The sequence below is a fragment of the Monodelphis domestica genome, chromosome 2 (genome assembly GCF_027887165.1).
Source record: "Monodelphis domestica isolate mMonDom1 chromosome 2, mMonDom1.pri, whole genome shotgun sequence".
Taxonomy (NCBI): Eukaryota; Metazoa; Chordata; class Mammalia; order Didelphimorphia; family Didelphidae; genus Monodelphis; species Monodelphis domestica.
In genome coordinates, this window is record NC_077228.1 from 134,237,447 (window position 1) to 134,259,616 (window position 22,170).

A 22,170-nucleotide genomic window follows, 5' to 3' on the forward strand; every position below is an offset into this window, starting at 1 on the left:
AATAAATGCTTAACCAGTGTTTATTGTATTAATTTATCTCACAGAATACATGAATCTACTCACCAAGTTTTCCATTACTGAGTCTTTTCTGTTCCACATGACCCTTAAGGGCTCTCACTTTTTTCAACTTGGCTTCCTGATTCTCAGCAATTTCCTTCAGTCTCTTAAGTTTTTCCTGTTCAGAAGCTTGTTGCTGCTGGCGCTGATCTTGCTGCTTTAAAAACTTCAAGCGTTGTTCCTTAAGAAAGAAAAAATGAATAGACATGTTACTTTAGATAGGAATAGATCAACATTTAAATAGTGGGATTCAGAAATACCCATTTTGCTTCTTCTCTGGTATAATTAGACCAAGAAAATAAAAAATATATAAAGCTAGGATTTTCTAACATTTTCTAAAGCTAGAGTAGACTCTATTATATCTCTTCTAGAAAACTGTTTTGTATAACATTATACAACATAGAAATTTAGAATTTTATATAGAAAATTAATCCTCTACTGGAATATCAGGGGTAATCAAATTGGCTAAAAGATCAAAGGTTTATTGATGATTTAGTAATTTAGTCAAACTTTTCCTCAGAAAATAAATCCAAAGGTTCATTTATATTACACAAATTATTTTAAGGTCAAGTAATGACTTTCAGCCTAGAAGTTTGTTCTACAAATAACAAGCAATCCTGAATCTCAAAATATATTACCTTGGTAGCCAGCATTTGCTGCTGAGCCTCAATCTGCTGCTGTTGGCGTGATGCCATCTCTTGCAGCTCAGCAAGAGTCATATCTATCCTGGGACTATTAACCTGCAAATGAAAAATCAAAACCCAACTAATTACAGAAGAAGCATCTAGTTTCCCCTCTCACATGTTCTTTATTCTACCTACAATTTGTTTGTTTTTTTAAGCCTTACTTTGTCTTAGAATTGGTATAAGTATTAGTTCTGAGGCAGAAGGGCAGTAAGGGCTAGGCAACTCAAGTTAAGTGAATTGCCCAGGGTCACACAGCTAGAAAGTGTTTGGGGCCAAATTAGAACGTAAGACCTCCGGTCTTCAAGTCTACCTCTCTTATCCACTGAGCCACCTAGCCATGCTTTGCCCAAAGTTTTAAAAGATTTTATATGAAAACGTACTATGTCAAAATGACTTAACTATTTGTTTATAATAAAACAGATATATTGATGGAAACTCAAGTTAATCTATAGAATTAACATTTAAAATTTCATCATCCTTGGTTACCGAGAGACTACTAACATTTAAAATTATGAATTATAAGCTACAAATTCTATAAATCAATTAACATAAAAGCAGATTAACTTTAGAACTAATATATCTATAATTTGTGTCTGCCTATTAATGACAACTACAATATAAGATGGCAAAGACACCAAACCTAGCAGTGGTCACTTGTTTTTAATTAGAGAAATGAAGCCAACAAATAATTTTAGGCTCCAGTATCCAAGGAATGAATACTAGTTTTAAATAACAATAAAGCTATGATTATACATTTTACACAGTACTTTAGGATTTTTCAAAGCATTTTAAATGCATGACTTTCATTTGACCTTATAGCAATGTATTATTACTCCATTTTACCAAAAAGGAAACTGAATTTTGGTCAAGTAACTTGCCCATGATCCCCCAACTATGGAATTTCAAAGGTGTATCGTCAAATTAAATCTAAGACTAGTGTTTATCTACTATACCATTCTGCCTCTCATAAAACCAGGGGTTGTTAAACTGGGTTCCATAAACTTAGACCTTTGTTTTTTTATTTTTAAAATTATTTCAAGATAATTGGTTTCCTTTCTAATGGAATATATTTCATTTTATTCATTTAAAAATATTACTCTGAGAGGGGTACATAGATTTAACTATATTGCTAAATATTGACACAAAAAAGTAAAGAATCCCAGGCGTCTGCTTCCTTGTTCCTTCCTAACACCACTACAAACGAAAAAAGGGGAGTTAGGGAACAACTCATGCACCAAATGAGTTCAATGCACCTGTATCAGTATCAGAGAAACAGTAAGGGATGGGAATAGCAGAAAAGGCATAAAAAAGTAGAAGGCCTAGAGTTCTAATCTATCACTTACCCCTATAAAGCCCTAGCAAGTAATCCTTCTGAGACTGACATTTGGACAGGTAATATCATTATCATCAAAATAAACATCCAAATAAATACTTACACCATTTTCAATTCTTCGGTCACTAGGAACTTTCACCCCATTCCTCTTTGAGCTAGGATCCTGAATCCTTGGTCCACTCACTAAACAGAAAATTCAAAGCTATACATTAAAATGAAATCATATGAATCCTACAAGTCAACTGATGTTTTTCTACCATCCCCACTTTCATATTATAGAATAACATTTTCTAGAAGTATTGCAATTTGTTGTTGTTTAGTTATTTTTCAGTCCTATCCAATTCCTCTTGACCTCATTTGGGGTTTTCTTGGCAAAGATTTTTTTAAACAGATTTTTACAGACTACACAAAATTTCATAAAATGAACTAATACAAACAGGGCTAAGTAGCCAATAATTGTCTGGGGCCAGATTTGAACTCAGGAAGATGAATTTTCCTAACTCCCAGCTCAGCACTCTATCCATTGGACCACCTTGATACCCTAAATAACCTTTTGGGAAGTATTAATCAGGATGGTGTAAGGATGTGAGAAGATAACTTCTGAATACTGGTTGAAGGAAACTGGAATGTTGATCCTGAAGAAAAGATATGTTAAGGAGAAAATAAAACAGCTGTTTTCAAATATTTGGAAGAATGGTAGAGTGTCTTAGATGGTAAAAATAAGAGCCATGTGGAATATGGTGCAACAAGGAGGGCACTGAAAAAGTGAGAGTTTCTGGCTCTGCCATTTAGTATTCATGAGACCTTGGTCAAGGCACTTAATGTCTTTGGCTCTTAATAAGTGCAGGATGGTGTGAACGCCAAAACTGTAAGGATCATTTTTAGTGTTCTGACTTAAAATCTAAAATAAGTGGTCGCCGTGGGAAATTCCCAAATATGAAAAATACCCAAGTCAGCTGGGGATTTATGGGGATTTTAATTAATAAAGAGAGAAGGAATTAAGGGAAGGAGAGAGAAAGAGAAAAAAAGAGAGAGAATTAATTTAAACTACTCTGGCTCAGGCTGAGCCAAGCAGTAGTTAAAGGCCTAGGCCAAAGTGTCCTCCCTGAGCCTAAGGGAGAGCGAGTCAGTCTTTATCACTCCCCACAACACCATTTCCAAGATGGATTCCAGTCCTCCACTGAAAACTATTTCCTGAACTGAGTTCAGAATCTAACTCCACTCTGAACTGACTTCCAATCCAAACTGAATTGCTTCAACTGACTTTTTACCCCTTCCTTTTAAAGAAATTATCTCTTATGTCACCTCCCCTATATTTTCTTGTCTACCAATCACAGTAGAGGCTTTTTTCCAGGACTGCCCATTCTTAGTTTTCACCACTCTTTAGTTCACACCTTCTCTGGTTAGATTATATCTTCTGAGTACTTCACACCTCTTTGTTAAGCTTGCCTTTTGTAAGTTACTTGACCTTTTTGTGATTAATTTAACCTTTACAGGTACTTAACACCTTTTCGTATTAGATCTAAAAATAGACCTAACTTAACCTAGCTTTACTATAAGGTATGAGTTAGGGACTTTCATTGTTCAATCAGGAGTTTACAACTTTATCTTCCCCTAAGGCACTGTCTGAGTAGGATGGAGTAATTTTAAAAGTTCCCAATACATTCTTGATTCTTGTCAGACCAAGTATCTCCACTGTTACAATAAGGGAATAGCTAGACCAAATCTTCTAAGGTACAATCTGAGTAGTTTTTAAGATTCACAATGGTACTGAACAACATCTAATGTCCCTTCCTGCTAATGATTCTACCAAGCTGCCAACATGTTATAGTTTAATATAAAGAAAAACCTCCTAACAATTAGGACTATTTGAGAATAGAAAGAAGTATCTAAGAAGGCTGTCCATCACTAGAAGTCTTTATGTTGAATAAGTCCTTGGGGAAAGCCAGAGTTGGAATACTGCCTCTGAAACACACATGTTGGTGACTCTGAGCAACTCTTCTCCACTGGTGCTCTAGGAAAACCTCTAGGGATCTAAATTGCAGAGATGATTATTGTCCTGCTAAAGGGAGTTTCCTCAACATGAACTTCTTATAACAAACCAATCACATATCTAGTCACTATCAGTCCATGTTATAGAAAGGATTCCTGACAAAGATTAATCTAGATGACTTTTGAGGATGCCTGGGAGTCTATAATCTTCTATAATCTCATTTACATAAGAATATTAAGTAGCTAGGATATTTTTTTTTAAACCCTGGGATCCAATTTATAAACCTTTTTTTTTTAAACTATTTTCTGTTGTAATAACAACTCTTAAAACTCTAAACATAGCAAGGCTGCCAGGCAAATGATATTAAGTGATTTGCCTAAAGTCTCACAGTTGTAAGCCACATTTGAACCCAGCTCCTCTAAACTCCAGTCCTGATCTGTCCACTGTGCCACCTACCTGTTCCTATATACTTTTTTGATTACAGTAAATGTGAGACGTAGCTAAGTTCAAGCAACTTGAATAGTACCAAGTCTCTTGATCTGCACAGAAAAGGAAAAGTTTTTTATTCAAGTTTATGAATATGACAACACTTTGTGACCCTGTTTTCTACCATGAAAAAAAGCTTTTGTTTCCAGATTATCATAAACTTCCACACAAACATATTGAAACTGCATATTGCACTTTTGAAAGGCTAATCAATAAATTACAGTCTAGCGAAAGAAGACATTTATTTGATCTGAAAAACTAACTTGTAAAATCCAACTCATTCATTAGAAGATCGATCAATGCAGTAATTTCAAAAGAGAAAGCAAAAATAGCTTAGGTAATGCACTAATTTTTCTTGGTACAGGTGGATAACAGGTGAATGCATTTACCATTTTTTTAACTTCATTAATAAATAGGTTAATACTTTTTTTACAGTGGACTTACGCGTCGGCTATGGGGGGTGGGGGGGGGGGGAAGAAAATGATCTATGTCTTTAACGAATAATGCTTGGAAATGATCAAATAAAATATATTAAAAAAAAAATAAATAGGTTAATACTTTTTTTAAAAAACTAAACATTTATCACATAAAATCATAGTTATGTCAAATCTTTAAGATTTATACTAATTACATTTTATATGTTTATATATTAATTATATTTTTAGCAACAGTGAAATTTAAATTTTTACTTTCAGACAAATAAGCAGGTAAACTGCCTTTTGTACTCAATAGAGGTATAAATCATGAAAAACAATTTGGTCTTGGATTTAATTCTATCTTTAAATGTCCATATGAAATCTTCCAATATTCCAAGATTTATAAGATGTGATCCCAGTAAAACTACTCCAAGTCTTCTTTTGAAGACTCACCTTAACATTAACTCCAGAAGACCAAAAATCAAACTATAGCTATTTATTAATTCCTCTCCCAATTATTAGGTGTAGATTTCTTCAAACTACTATTAATAAGAAACCACCTACCCATATCCCTGCTAGGAGGACATTCATGGCGAAGAAAGAAACGAACTTCACTTTTTTGGATTCCAAGCCGCTGTAGAACATCAAACATTCTCTCATTATCAGCAACTGGACGCTCTTAAAAGAAAAGAGGAAAAAAGAAGAGATGAAAAAAAGATGTTCTATGCACAAACATGCAACCAAAAAAGGGAGTGGTTCACCATTTATACTTCATATACACAAAGTTTCTAATAGGAAATCAATAAAATCTTAAGAAAATAAACAGAGAATCTCAGAATTAGAAGATTCCAAACCTGTTTTGTCCCTAACCTCACTCTCTGCCTATCACCATATAGTGAATCAGTCACCAAATCTTGCTATTTCTACCTCAACATCTCATCCTATTTCTTTCTCTTTATTCACATAGCCAATACCTTAGATCAGACCATAGCCTCTTCACTGGACTATTGCAACAGACATTTAATTAATATTCCTGCCTCCAAAGTCTCTATCCATTCCAGTTTATCATCTACAGATATGTCAAAGTGACTTTTCTAGAGGCCAGGTCTGATCACATCACTTCTCTATAAAATAAATTCAGTGGTTCTCATCACCTCTTAGATCAAATATAAATTCTACAAAGATCTTTATAATTTGGACTCAGTTGTGTTTTCTTCCTTATCTCTTTGCTCCATAAGAGGTAGTATGCCTCACATCTCATAACCATACATCTCTTACCTGATTTCCAGCTTCCCACTGGAATGTGGAAAGACAGACACCTAACTATACTGTTTCCCCCATCACCTGCCTGTTCTCTAGCCTCTTATGAAAAGAGTAGAAGCTCCATGCTATTCTATCTTACTGGCTTTTAGTTGCTGAAGTATGGAGAAAGAGCCCCATTCCATCAAGTTTCCAACTTAATCCCTTACTCTGGAGGACTTCTGTAGGAGGACAAAGCTTAAGACTCCATTGAGCAAAACTCTGGAGATATGGAAGGCAAAAAGCCTAAGACTCTATATTAAGGATAACCCTGAGCCATAAAGCAGCTCATGTATCTCAACTTTTCACCCTCCCTCTCACCCTGAAAAATCAATGATGTACGTATTTTCCTTGGGAATCCAAACTAGGCTATTACATGTTGATTATCTTAAGTTTGTCTTGATCCACAGTCAGCTTTTCCTGGTCCTCCTAATCCCCACTTTGTACTCTTATTTTCCTCTCATCTCTCTCAACCCACCTTAGAAACCCTCAAGTAATTTATCAGGCAAGGATTGACAGACTTCTGCATCAAATTCTTATTCACTTGCCTAAACTGCCCAAAGTTCTCAAAGGACTTCCTGCCCTTAGGTCACAATACAATTGACTTTGAAAATCTCACTAAATTTTTCATTTAATGATTAGCAAATTCTCACCTGCTTATATAGTGATTCTGAAACCCTGTACATCATCCAAACCCCAGTCCTCATCCCTCATTGCACATTTACTATTCCCATCCTTTTAAACATTCATCCCAAAGTCCCAGCCAAACTATCCACTTTCCATAGTGCCCTCTGGCATTCATTACCATCAAAAAATAGCATACTTGCTTGCAACTTAAATCTTCCTTTCCCAATGCTTCCATCTTTCTTGCTCTCACAAGACCTGGCTTTCTCCTGATGACCAAGCCTCCCTGATCACCCTTCCAGCACTAATGACACTTCCACTCATTTTCTTTGATCCTCTGATTAAGTTAGGGTCCTTGTTCCCCAATACCACTTCCAAGTTCTCCACCTACCACCATCAGTCAATTACATCACTTCCATATGATCTATATATTCCATCCAATCAAAATCTTGCCAACTGTTGTCCTCAGACCGTCAGGACCCTTCTTTTCCTTCTTCAATGAGTTCAGTATCAAAACCAAAAACCTTCCTCCCCAATATCTGGCCCCATACAAGGGACCATCAACATACATAATAGTAAATCCCACAAACACTCTAATCCAGTTCTTCAGCCAACTCATTTCCTATGACCTACTCCTGCACCCCACTTCAGTCACACACAAATATGATCATACATTTGATTTTGCCATTATTCACAAATGCATCACCTTCATGTTCATTAACTCTGAAATTCCCTTATCTGATTACCATCTCTAGACTTTCCATATCTCTCTATGCTTTCTAATACTAAACACTGCTTTTTATTCACACTGCAACCTTCAATCCCTCAATTCCCTCAGTTCTCTCCTGGGTCATTACCACTGAACAACCACATTCTCTCCTTTCCCATCATGACCCACTGATAAACCGGTTTAACTCTACACTATTCTCTTCTTAAGTTCTTTGACCCTTTATCATACTGTCAATTGTACCCTACCAAGCCTCAGCCTTGGACCATTTCCACCATCCATGGCCTACATTCCTATCCTAGTAATGCTGAATCAAATTATAGAAAATCATCAGTGTATTCAGTACAAATTTATGCTACATAACTTCAACTGGCCCTCACTGAGGCTAAGTAATTCTTCTACACCTCCCTAGCCCACTCACCACAACAGCAGCTGTTCCAAATCTTTTCATTCTTTTCACACCTTCCATTCCTCCTCATCCTAGTCATCCCAACCCCCCACCCCACTAAGAACCCAGCCTCATAATTATCCTAGAGAGATAATTAAAAAGCAGAAAGGACCTACTTATACAAAAATATTTATAGCAGTTCTTTTTATGGTGACAAAGAATTGGAAATTGAGGGGATGTCCAGCAATTGGGGAATAGCTGAACAAAATGTGGCATATATTGGGGACAGAACACTATTGTGCTGTAAGGATTATATAAGCAAGATGGTTTTGGAAAAAGCTGGAAAGATCTTAAACTGATAAAGCAAAATAAGCAGAACCAAGAGAACATGGTACATGATAACAATAATATTGTACAATGATAAACTGTGAAAACTTGGCTAAACAATGCAATGATCTTAGACAATTCTGAAAGACTTATGACAGGGAATACTATCCACCTCCAGAGAAAGAACTGTTGGGAGTCAGATGGCTGCAGATCAAAGCATACTATCTTTCACATCAGTGTAGTTACGATTTTATTTTGGGGATTTGTATGAGTGAGCTCTTACAACAATAACTAATATGGAAGCATATTTTGCATAATAAATTTTTTTGTCTAAATTGAGATTATTTACCAAAAAATCTTCCTCTTCTCTTTTTCTCCTCATCTCGTATCTCAAAGATATTTGCTCCCACTATTTCCTCCTTCATTCTCTATCTCACATAAAGAGATGGCCCTTCTCCTTGTGAAAGAGAACCACTATTTACCCACAGAATGATCCCATTCCATCCCATCTCCTCTAGCAGACTGTGTCCTCTATCATCCCTACACTATCATTTACTTTTAATCTTTTTCTACTGACTGCTTCCCCAACTGTCTACAAACATTTCATGTTTGCCACATTCTCAGAAAGTCCTCAGTCTTTCTTTCCTTGCTAACTATTTCCCCATCTTTTCTGCCTTTTTGGGGAAGGCAGAAACACTTTAGCCTATTTTTAATAGGTTCTTCTACTTCCTCCATTTAACTCTCTTTTTTAAAACTCTACAATCTGGCTTCTGACCTTCATTGTTCAACAATAATAATAGCTAACATTTGCATAGTGTTACAGTTATCTCATTTGAGCCTCACAATAACCCCAGGAACTAGGAGCAATCCATTTTACAGATGAGGAAACTTAAGCAAATAGAGTTCAAATGACTTGCCCAGGGTCACATAGCTAGGAAGTAATTGAGGTTAGACATGACCTGAGGTAGTTTCAACCAAAACTTCTCTCTTCAAAGATACAAATGATCTCTTAATTGCCAAATCCAATAGTTTTTCTCCATCCTCAATTTTCTTAACCTCTCTTCAGCCTTTGATACTGAAGTCCCTTCTTCTCCTTGATACTCTCTTCTCTCTGTTTTTGGGATAGTGCTCTCTCCTGGTTCTCCTAACTATCTGATTGCTCCTTCTTGGTCTCTATTCAGGTCACACAACTAATCATGGGTATACCACAGGTCTCTTCTCCTTCTATACTATTTCACATGGAGATCTTGTCATGGATTCAATTATCTCCATGGTAATGACTCTCAAATCTACTTATTCAGCCCTCACTCTCTGCTGACCACCAATCTTACATTTTCAATTGCCTATTAAACATATCTAACTGGATGTCCTGTAGGTATCTTAAACTCAACATGTTTGAACTCATTATTGCCCCCAGAACCCTTCCCACTTCCAAACTTTCTTATTATTGTCAAGGGCATCTCGAACCTCCGTCAACCAGGTCTGCCACCTAGGTGTCACACTCCATTCTTCACTCTCGCACTTTTCCCCACCCTCCTATTTAATCTCTTCCGAAGACCTGTCAATTTTATCTTTACATCTCTTGAATATGCTCCCTTCTCATCTGACGCCACCACTTTTAACACAGACCCCTCATCTATTCACACCTGGAATAGTGAAATAACCTATTGATTGGTAGGCATATCACAACTCTCCCCCTATTCTACTCCATCCTCCATTTAGCCACCAAAGTGATTTTCCTGAAATGAAGATCCTACCACATCATCCCCCTAATTCAAACTCCAGTGTCTCCCTATTACCTCTAGAATTGTATACCCCGTTTGGAATTCAAAGTGCTTCTTCCAGTTTCCTTTTATACTCCATACTCTTCTATTCAGTGACATGTCTCCCTACTGTTATTATTGACTCTGCATTTTCACTGGCTATCTCTGATGGCTAGAATGTTCTTCCTGCTTCATCTCTAATTCCAAGCTTCCTTCAAGTCCCAGCTAAAACTTCACCTTCTATTGTTAGCCTTTCCCAACTCCTCAATTCTAGTACCTTCCCTCTATTGATAAATGCCTATTTATCCTAAATATAGCTATCCTATATATATCCTAAATATAGTTGTTTGTTTGTTATCACCCCATTAGATTGTGATTAGTCTTTATTTGCATCCCCAGCTGCCAGGACAGTGTCTTGGCCCACTTAATGAATACTTACTGACTAACAACTTTCCAGTCTTATTATATATACATCATAACCATGAAACTATGTTCCAGTCATTACTGATCTTAATATTTCTCATACATGACACTACAACTCCTGTTTCAATGCCTTTGCACTGGCCGTTCTTTTTTTTTTTAAATGAAAACCCTTCCATCTTGGAAACAATACTAAGTATTGGTTCCAAGGCAGAAGAGTGGTAAGGGCTAGGCAATGGGGATTAAGTGACTTGTGCACTAGCTATTTTTTGAGCCTAGAATGAATATATTCTCTTCTCACTTCTGCCTTGTAGACTCTCTAGTTTCTTCCTTCAAAGCTCAGCTCAAGTGCCACTTCCTGGATCCCCCCCAACTTTTAATTTATTCTCCCTCAAAAATGTCTTTGACCCTAAACATTTTCTCTATGTACATATTCTCCCCTGGAAGAGTATTAAGATCTTTGAGGATAAGGATTGTTTTTTCCACTTTTTGTCTTTGTAAATTCAGAATCCAGAACTTCTAGCACAGTGTAAGTACTTAAAGCCAGATGATTTAAATGACCTCAGCAGCCATGTGATTCAACACATAATAAATGGACAAGAATCTATACTTAATATGGGTCATCTATCAGCCTTTAAAGTCCTCTTTGAAGGAGAACTTACTCCATATTAAGCAGGTCACTTCATTTTCTAAACTACTATAATTTCTTTTCATTTATTTTAGTTTTCAGGTCCGAATTCCCTCTCTCTTCCACTCTCTCTCCCCCGATTGAGAAAGCAAGAAATACAAAATCTATTTATATGTATAGTCGTATAAAACAAATTCTAGGGAATTGTCCAATCTAGTGCAGCTGGCAGGGGTCAGTGACCAGAGCAACCAGAGTTCAATCCTCAGACTCTGAATAGGCGTGTGGCATGCAGCTCTGTGTGGAGGCCTAATTTCAGCACTCAATCCCTTTCCTTAATTAAAGAGTAGTTTTTCTGACAAAAAAACAAATAAACAAACACAAATTCTAAAATTAGTCATATCTTTCCCCACCCCCCAAAAAAAAATCCCCCTAAAGAACTGCACTGAGTCTGTCGCCTCTCCCTCAAAATTTGAGTCTTTGGGAATTATGTTTAGTTATTGTGTTAATCAAAGTTTTTCCCAAGCTATTAAAATTTCTTTGCTTTGCAATATTGTTGTTATTTTATAAATTTTCTGCTGGAAGTCTTCCTAGGTTTCTCTGAAACCATTCCCTTTATCACTTGCTCAGCCATTCCCCAGCCATTCCCAGATTACTGGATACTTCTTGAGTTTCCAGTTCTTTGCTACCACAAAAAGAACATACATATTTACATATGTATGAATATTGTGAAAGGGAATTTTTAACTCCCTTTATTTTAACTTAATCAATCAAGAATTTGGAGTGCCCCCCCCCTTCACATTTAGTCAGGCACTTAAAGAACCTTTTACTAGAAAAAGAAATTCACACTTTCAAAGACAGGAAGTGGATCCCATAGGCGCTGCCCCCACCAATCCTCACCCCACCCCAGGACAATGCTAGACAAATTAAGAAATTATGATTGGTTCCTAAGATATGATATGGGAGAACTGTTGGGTGAAGAAAAGTGCTTATAAGACGAGACCCAACAGGAAGTCAATCATTCTCATTTCAGATTCAGCTTTCTGATTTGGACTTTGGATTCTTGTGGACTTTTGGATTTGGCTTGCTGGTTGAACAGGGATGCTTACTCTGATGAGACTCTTGCCTCCTTGGAATTAGGGACGACTTTTACATCTCAGCCTCTTCGGCATCAGTCCTTTGATTGTGAAATGCTTGACTGGAGACACTCTGTAGGCTGGCGAGATTTGCATTCAGATTCGCATTTGCAGTCTGGAGGCACTTGGATCCAGACTTAGGGTATTTAGTTAGGCAATATTTTCCATCTCCTTCCTACATTTCCCCCTTTTTACTATCTCTACTTTGCTGTAATAAAGCTACTAAAACTACTAACAGCCTCGTGACTTAAGAGTTAATTTTTATAAACGGTAATCACAACAACTTTTATAACTCTTAATTTGGCCAAAACCAATTTTAACTCTTACAATTCAAATGCTGTATATAGAGAGAGATCAAGAGAAAGAGTGTACATGAGCCCTTATCCTCTTTCTATGGTCTCACTAGGTTACAGATCTAGTAGTGAGTATTGTTAGGTCAAAGGCACAGTTTAATAGCTTTTGGGGCAAGCTCCAAATTGTGTTCTGGTATGACTGGACAAGTCTTCAGTTCCACCAACAGTGGAATGTTTTCTCATATCTCTTCTAGCATTTAGTACCTCAAGAATTGTTTTAGTTTGCATTTCTCTAATTACAGATTTAGAGCATTTTTTTCATATGGCTATTAATAGGTTAGATTTCTGCCTCTGAAAACCACCTATTCATATCTTTTGACCATTGAGAAATGGCTCTACTTAACCATCTGAATCAGTTCCCTATATATCGACTTATCAGAAGACCTAATTCAAAGAGGTTTTTTTCCCCCCAATTCCTTGCTTCTATTATAATTTTAGGTACAATGGATTTGCTTATACAAAAATCTTTAAATTTTATGTGTTCCTTTTACTTCCTGTGAATCTCTTGATCTCTTGTTTGGTCACTGAACTCTACCACATAGATTGGACAGGTAATTTCTTTCACGTTCCTCTAAATTGTTTCTAAACCATGTACCCATTTGGAGCTTAGCTTGGTACTTGATATAAGATGTTAGTCTATACCTAGTTTTTCCCAGACTGCTTTTCAGTTTTCCTAATAATCTTTAAAAAAAAAAAAAACCCTTACCTTCCATCTTAGAATCATTACTAAGTATCCATTCTAAGGCAGAAAAGTGGAAAGGGCTAGACAATTGAGATTAAGTGACTTACCAGAATCACAAAGCTACGAAGTGTCTGAGGACACATTTGAACCCAAGTTCTCTTATTGCCAGGACTGACTCTCTATCCACTAAGTCACTTAGCTGCCTTACCCCAGTCGCTGGGATCTTTCAAGTTTATCAAACACTAGGCTTCTGTGGTTGTTTGCTCCTATATTTTGTATACCGAATCTCTTCCACTAATCAACCTATATCTTAAGTAGTACCAAATTGTTTTAATAATAATAGCAATAATAACTAGCATTTATATAGTATTTACTATGGGCCAAGCACTTTAAGCATTTTCAAATATTACTTTATTTGATCAATAATCTTGGAAGGTAGGCATTATTATAATCCTCATTTTACAGATGAGAAAACTGAGGCAAAGGTTAAGTGACTTGCCCAGGGTCTGAGGCCATAGTGTGCTCAATCTACTATGTCACCTATTTGCCTTAAGGGCTTTATAGTCTAGTTTGTAATCTGGTAATAGAGTTCCTTCCTTCTCACTTTTTCTCTAATTCCCTTCTTGACTTTTTGCTCCTCCAGATGAATTTTATTGTTTTTCTTTTCTTTTTTTTCTTTTTTTTTAATTTTGGAAAATAAAATTTTTATTCAAATAAAATAAAGCTTTTTTTAAAAGGGTATCCATAGTTTTATGTCTCTTTAAGCATGGTTCCATATTGTTTTCCAGAATAGTTGTATCAATTCACAGTTCTACCAACAGTGTATTTATTAGTGTTCCAATTTTTCCACATCCCCTCCAACATTTATTGTTTTCCTCCCCCCCCTTTTAAACATTATTTTATTTGGTCATTTTCAAACATTATTCATTAGAAACAAAGATCTTGTTTTTATTTTCTTGCTCTATAAAGTAATACTTTGGTAATTACATTGTTATGGCCTTGAATAAGTAAATTAATTTAGGCAATATTGCCATTTTTATTATATTGGCACAGTCTAACTATGAGTAATTAACGGTTCTCCAATTATTTAGATGTCTTGATTTGGGTAAAGGTTTATAATTGTGTGTCATATTCCTGTGTGTCCTCTTTTAGCAGGTATATTCCTAAGTATTTAATAATATCTGTAGATAACACCATATATCTGCTAAAAAATAATTGCTTCCTCTTTGCCTATTTTTCCTCAATTTCTTTTTCTAGTCTTTGTTGCTACAGACAGCATTTCTAGCACCATACTGAGTAGTAATGGTGGTAATGGACATCCTTATTTTTCCCCTGATCATATTTACAGTGGTTATAAATGGATATTACTTATATTAAGGAAAGCTCTATTTCTGCAAGCATGGTTTTGTTGTTTTTATTATTGATATAACATATTATATACATTAACATAGAAACATAAATAAATGTAAAATAGAATCAATTATGTTGATAGTTCTTATATCAAACCAGCCCTGCGTACCTGGTATAAATCGATCCTGGTTATTGTATATAATCTTTGTGATATGTTCTTCTAGTCTCCTTGTTCATATTTTACTTAAAATTTTTGCTCAGTTTTAACTCAAACTAATTTATGACTCAAGACCATACTGTGTTATAAAACTACTAGGAAGAGATAAGGAGTACAAAGGAAAGGGAAGAGGAAGAGAGAATGTCATATATGGGAGAGAAGTGGGCCAATCTGGTTGGAATTCAGAATCATGAAATCACTGTGCATGAGAGGCAGTGTAATACATTACAAAGAATAAAGGATTTTGAGTCCAATTTTGTGTTCAAGTTCTGGCTCTGTCATTCATCTGTGGGATCTTGGACAAGTCTCTACTTCTCCAGGCTTCAGATTACTCAACTATAAAATATAGGAGTTGGACAAGATGATCTCCCAATTCCCTTCAGCTCTATAACCCATAATCCTATGAAATAATTCCAGAAATAGATGATGTATATTTCCAGGCTGGACAGACTATAAATGCTTTGAAAACCAAATAGAAGAAACCACGGGACGCTCTTGATGAGGGAAGGAACTTGAGCAGATTTTTTAGGAATACCAATTTAGCAAGTCTGCCCAGATCCCTTCCCTACCCAAGAACCTCCAGGGGGTTTCTTCTCACCTATTCTACTCTACATTATCCTCTTCTTTAGTACTTTGTCACCTTATCCTCTTGTTGATCTCTCCCAGCAAAATTCCAGCTTTGGATCACTCCCTTCAATTGCCTTTGTTTCTATTCATGTACTCAGGTTAAATGAAACTGGAAAAAAAATCAAGAAATGGTGCAAACTGGGTTCACTACAGAATTGTGTTACAGAATCTCAAGTAGGCTCTCAATGTAATAAGGAAACCTTTTTACTTCTCTCTAATCAATTCACTATCTCAGTACAGTGACTTTTCTAAATCTTTTTAATCATCCTCAAACGTTCCAATTGAGCCAACTAATTAATTTGATAGTAACATACATATTTCCCTTGTGTTGCTTAAGGGCATGGGAAATGGGGGGAAAGTATCTAACAAAACCCTCAGATATCAAATTTTGAAAACTCATTTAAAACATTCAAAAATCACATGAAACAAACTTTATCTGAAGGCAATTCACACAAACATCAACTAGCAGAGCCAGCACTAGAAATAACATCTCCTAACTCTACTACCCTTTCTACAAATGTTTTTCTTTTTTTAAACCCTTACCTTCTATCTTGGAATCAATACTGTATATTGGCTCCATGGCAGAAGAGTGGTAAGGACTAGGCATTGGGGGGGGGGGGGGGGGAGAGAACAAGTGACTTGCCCAGGGCCACACAGCTGGGAAGTGTCTAAGGCCAGATTTGAACCTAGGACCTCCCATCTCTGGTCCTGGTTCTCAATCCACTGAGCTATCCAGCTGCCCCCTCTACAAATGTTCTTGAGGATAAACAAGTGCTTTTTAAACAAAACCTTATTACTATATTCCAAAAGTAATAAGCAATGGTGATGGCACAGCCACAAGTTTAGATTACCTGAACTACCCCACACTTCAGCCAAATGGCAGTCACTCTCTCCAGGCTCCTTACAAAGCTCTACCACATCTCTGCATGTTGTTTCTGGTGTAACTGGAACCTCTGTGAAGTTCTGTTCATTGTTGCTAAGGTACACAGTAAGAAACATCTAAAAAATAAAGGAAAAAAGCATAATGAAGATGGGATAACATCATTGAATATAATTTCTATAGGAAGTATTTATTTCTTTTTCCATGTTTAAAAAGTCCTTACAGAGGGGCGGAGTCAAGATGGCAGCTTAGCAAGCAGCAAAAGTTCAGACCTCAGAAAACCCTTCCTTACCGATTACAAACTGAAAGCTCCTAGGGCACCGAAATTCAAACTGAACAAGACAGAGACAGGGAACCCTCTTTCTGGACTCAAATCAAAAGGTACGCCCCCCAAAAGACGGAATACGAGATTCCTCGGGTCTAAGGGGAAGGCAAAGAGAAGGTCCCAGGACCCATCCCCCCCAACCCAGAGGGCTGAGTCCCTAGCGGCAGCGGGAACCTCTGAGTGGGCAAAGGTGCTGGTTTGGAGGGTCTACCTTGTGAGCAGCGGGGCGCCGGGCTCAGAGCATCCAGTGTGAACAGCGAGGAGGAAGCCAGGGAGAGACCTGGCCGTGGCTGGGTCCCTCCATTTGGCTCCAGTCTCACCGTTGCCTCAGGGTACATCCAAACCAATCCAGTTGAACCCAATCCCATCAGGACTCCTCAGAGCCTCAGGGAGGCGGGCAAAGGCACTGGGGAACCTTGTGGACAGCAGAGAAGCAGCTGGAGAGAACTGGAGAGAGCCTGGGCGGCTCCAGCCTTCAAGGACTCTTTGGCCTCAGAGCACATACAGCCCAACCCAGTTGAACTTAATCCAATCAAAAGCCTCCAGAGGACAGGGAAGCTAACATTCCTCCCCTAGAAACTGTACCAAGAGATCTGACAAAGTTCCAAGAGGGGAGACTGACAGCCCCAAAACCAAAAAAAAATGAGAGGAGCAAGAGCACAGACAAATACGGGGAGCAAAGAAGGGGTAAACTCGAGCAAACAACAGAAAAAGAAGAAAAAAATTACAATAGACAGCTTCTGCACAGGTAATGAGCAAAGAGTGAAGGAAACAGAGGGGGAGGGATCAGCAAAGGAAAAATCAGAAATCCTAGCGAATTGGATACAAGCTTTGGAAGAACTCAAAATTCAATTCAAAATACAATTAAGAGAGGCTGAAGACAATTGGGAAAAGAACTTAAAAACAAAGATAAGTCATCTGGAAACAGAGGCACTTGAACTAAAACAAGAAAATAGTGTCTTGAAAGCCAAAATCAACCAGCTGGAAAATGAGGCAAAGCAGATGAAAGATGAGGTGAAGAAGATGAAAGATGACCTTCAAAGAAAATCAGACCAAAAAGAAAAGGACAACCAAAAAACTAAGGATGAAATCCAGTCTTTAAGAACCAGAATACAACAACTAGAATCAAGTGACCTCCAGCAGGACACTATAAAACAAAGCCAAAAGAATGAAGAAATTGAGGAAAATATGAAGCATCTCATTCACAAAACAGAGGATTTAGAAAATCGTTCAAGGAGAGACAATTTAAGAATCATTGGCCTACCAGAAGACCATGACAAAAGAAAAAGCCTGGACATTATATTACAGGAAATTATTAAAGAAAACTGCCCCAATATCCTAGAACAAGGGGGAAAAGTGGAGATTGATAGAATCCACAGATCACCTCCTGTACTTAATTCCCAACTGACAACACCCAGGAATGTTATAGCCAAATTCAAGAACTATCAGACCAAAGAAAAGATATTACAAGCTGCCAAGAAGAAGTCATTTAGATACGAAGGAACCACAGTGAGGATAACTCAGGATCTGGCTGCATCCACACTGAAAAAACGAAAGGCATGGAATATGATATTCTGGAAAGCAAGGGAACTAGGACTACAACCAAGAATCAACTACCCAGCAAAACTGACTATATTCTTACAGGGGAAAGTATGGACATTAAACAAAATAGAAGAATTTCAAGAATTTGTAAAGAAAAGACCAGAACTGAACAGAAAATTTGATGTACAAGCACAGAAATCAAGAGAATCATCAAAAAGTAATTTAAAAAGAGGAGAAAAAAGAAAAACAAAACAAAACAAAACAAAAAAATTTTTAAGAGACTCAATAAATTAAAATATGTATCCCTATAAGACAAGAGGTCATTGGTAACTCTTAAAAACTGTTATTACCTGGGCAGCAAAAAGTAGTACACTTAGAGGGAACAGTGACAAACTGTATAGAACAAGACATAAATAGGTATATAGATATATACATGCAAAAATACATACACATGAGTATACATACATATATATACATATATATAACTAGAGCTTTAAAATACGTTAATATTAAAAGAAATGGGAAAAGAAACAAATGGGGGTAAATTTATATGTCATAAAGAAGTTCATGGTGGGAGGGGGGAGAACATCAATACACTGGAAGGGTAAAGAGATAGGAGACAGGAAATACTCAACTTTTACTTGCTTTGAAATTAACTCAAAGAGGGAAAAACAATCCAATCCATTGGGGCAGAGAATAGATTTGCGCCCTATATGGGAGTAGAAGGGTAACAAAAGGTCTGGTGGGGAGGAAGCAGTACAAGAGAGGGAGGGAGCAGGGGGTTAATTTTAGAAAGACTACAGGGAAAATAAGGGGGGCGGATAAGAAGGGAGGGGGGTAAAAAGGGAAGTAAAATAAGGGTGGGAACAAGGGGGACTGTTTAAAAGGAAACATTGGTGTAGAAGGAAATGGTGAAAGAAGAAAAGGCAGGAACAGGAGCAGAAATCAAAATGCTGGGAAATACACAGCTAGTAATCATAACTCAATGTGAATGGAATGAACTCACACATAAAACACAAGCGAATAGCAAAGTGGATCAGAATCCAAAACCCTACCATATGCTGTCTACAAGAAATACACATGAGGAAGGTAGATACACATAGGGTGAAAGTAAGAGGGTGGAGCCAAATCTATTGGGCATCAATTGACAAAAAGAAGACAGGAGTCGCAATCATGATATCCGACAAAGCCAACGTAAAAATAAATCTAGTTAAAAGAGATAGGAAAGATAATTATATCCTGATAAAAGGCAGTATAGACAGTAAGGAAATATCTGTACTCAACATGTATGCACCAAATGGCATAGCATCCAAATTTCTAAAGGAGAAACTAGAGGAACTCAAGGACGAAATAGCTAGAAAAACTATACTAGTGGGAGACCTGAACCTTCCTCTATCCAAACTAGATAAATCAAACCAAAAAATAAATAAGAAAGAGGTAAGAGAAGTGAATGAAATCTTAGAAAAATTAGAGTTAGTAGACATGTGGAGAAAAATAAATAGGGAAAAAAAGGAATATACCTTCTTTTCTGCAGCACATGGTACATTCACAAAAATTGGCCATGTATTAGGGCATAAAAACATTGCAAACAAGTGCAAAAGAGCAGAAATAATAAATGCAACTTTCTCAGATCACAATGCAATGAAAATCATAATTAGTAAGGGAACATGGAGAGGTAAATCGAAAATTAATTGGAAATTAAACAATAAGATTCTCCAAAATCAGTTAAAAAACAAATCATAGAAACAATAACTTCATTGAAGAAAATGACAATGATAAGACATCCTTTTGAAACCTATGGGATGCAGCCAAAGCAGTACTCAGGGGGAAATTTGTATCTTTGAGTTCATATATTAACAAATTAAGAAGGGCAGAGGTTAATGAATTGGGCATGGAAATTAAAAAATTAGAAAGTGGACAAATTAAAAATCCTCAGATGAAGACTAAATTAGAGATCCTAAAACTCAAATGAGAAATTAATGAACTAGAGGAATTCCATGGGGACTGGAACAACCTCCAGGAAGTGATGCAGAGCGAAAGGAACAGAACCATGAGAACATCGTACACAGAGACTGATACACTGTGGTACAATCAAACGTAATGGACTTCTCCATTAGTGTCAATGCAATGTCCCTGAATAATCTCCAGGGATCTAGGAGAAAAAACACTATCCACAAGCAGAGGACAAACTGTGGGAGTAAAAACACCAAGGAAAAGCAACTGCTTGACTACAGGGGTTGAGGGGATATGATTGAGGAGAGACTCTAAATGAACACCCTAATGCAAATACCAACAACATGAAAATGGGTTTGAATCAAGGACACATGTGATACCCAGTGGAATCATGGGTCGGCTATGGGAGGGGTTGTGGGAGGCGGGGGAGGAAAAGAAAATGATCTTTGTTTCCAATGAATAATGTTTGAAAATGAACAAATAAAATAATGTTTAAAAGGGGGAAAAAAAGTTTAACTAGTTTTCAATATTAGTGAATTTAGTTTAGAAAGCTCTAATTTCTTAGTCTGAAAATATTTCAGCTAATTTTGTCTAGCTAAAAGTACAAGAAATAACTTCAGCCTACACACTCTGTAGTTTACAGAATGTAGGGATGTCAGTCTCAATTGCTTTGTTATCAGAAAAATAACAGCAAACCATAACCTATCCATTACATTTACAATTTTACAAGGACAATCTTTTGATCCTCAGTTTCAGGCCTTTAAAAATACTAATGTTATCTCAATGATCTACCTAAAGTCTTGAGGGACTCCCATACAATTGTATAACATTCTAGAATGTGTGGCACAGACTATAAATACTAATAGGATGCAGTGTGGTATGCAGGTAAACCCTGAGTTACCCCAAGGCTATGAGAGAATATTCTACCAGGCTGAAAAGGTCCCACTCACAGACATGGAAATAGCTAGAGTGTCTGCTGCCCTGGGGAGAGGTCTGGTTATACAAAATAGGAGTAAGCTGATCATCAGGAGCTTAGTTAATGCATGAATGCTCTGGACTAGCCTAATAGCCTGAATTTAAACAGAAGAAGAGACTATGACAAACACAAATGTAGTTTTTAGCCAAGGTTCTAAGACTAGGTTCTAAACTTAAGGTATTTTGAACATGACAAAATCCGAATACTATCAAATATCCCTGAATATTCTCCTTAAGACTGTTTATATTAGATTTAAAGAATCCATTTTTAATAGAAATTATTCCCAAGACAACAATCTTGAGTGAATATGAGTCAAGACATATTCAATTTTTTGTTTTCTTTTTTCAAAAGCCAGACAACTTAAATAAGAAATCTGGGACATCTTTTTCTTTTTCTTAAAATAGATGAGACTCCCAAAAAAAAATTGTAAGGAAAATTTTAATAAAAGATAAGTGTCTATCTTCCTTTGTCATCATTCTATATTTATCACATACACAGACATTTTAAACACAAAACAAAATAACTTCAGTGTAAATCGTTTCCAAAGAAAGAACCTAACAAAAAAAGTAAATAACAAACCAATATCAGTGAAAAGATAAAAACACTGAAAAAAATATATATCTAATACTTAAATTGAATACATAATGACTAACGTTATATCAATAACCATGATACATCTTAGTATTTCTAAAACAAACAACATTTAAATTTCATTTATGTTGTTATTCATGTTCAAAACATCTATCAACTCTTTTAAAATAATCTCCATGAGACATAACTAACACAAGTGAAAGAAGAACCAAAGAACATAATTTGAAGCACATTTTTTTTTTTAAGGATAAACTCTTATGGGGGCAGCTGGGTGGCTCAGTGGATTGAGAGTCAGGCCTAGAGATGGGAGGTCCTAAGTTCAAATCTGACCTCAGACACTTCCCAGCTGTGTGACCCTGGGCAAGTCACTTAACTCCCATTGCCTAGCCCTTAC

The 22,170-nt window shown here is 36.6% G+C and overlaps 1 protein-coding gene across 6 annotated transcripts in view; it reads right to left on the minus strand.

Annotated features, from left to right (window-relative positions):
• Positions 1-22,170, minus strand: part of TP53BP2 (tumor protein p53 binding protein 2) — a 108,823-nt gene that overhangs the window by 44,041 nt on the left and 42,612 nt on the right. For 2 of the 6 annotated variants that reach the window (XM_007481468.3, XM_001376216.5), the window contains exons 2-6: positions 16,361-16,508; positions 5,536-5,649; positions 2,180-2,259; positions 696-797; positions 64-238 (exon numbers count right to left, since the gene is read on the minus strand). In XM_007481468.3, the coding sequence (XP_007481530.1) occupies positions 64-238; positions 696-797; positions 2,180-2,259; positions 5,536-5,649; positions 16,361-16,508 (619 nt within the window). Of the gene's footprint in view, positions 1-63; positions 239-695; positions 798-2,179; positions 2,260-5,535; positions 5,650-12,253; positions 12,361-16,360; positions 16,509-22,170 lie in introns of those variants that run through there. The other 4 variants (XM_016430190.2, XM_056815992.1, XM_016430193.2 and 1 more) reach the window with 3 other exon arrangements.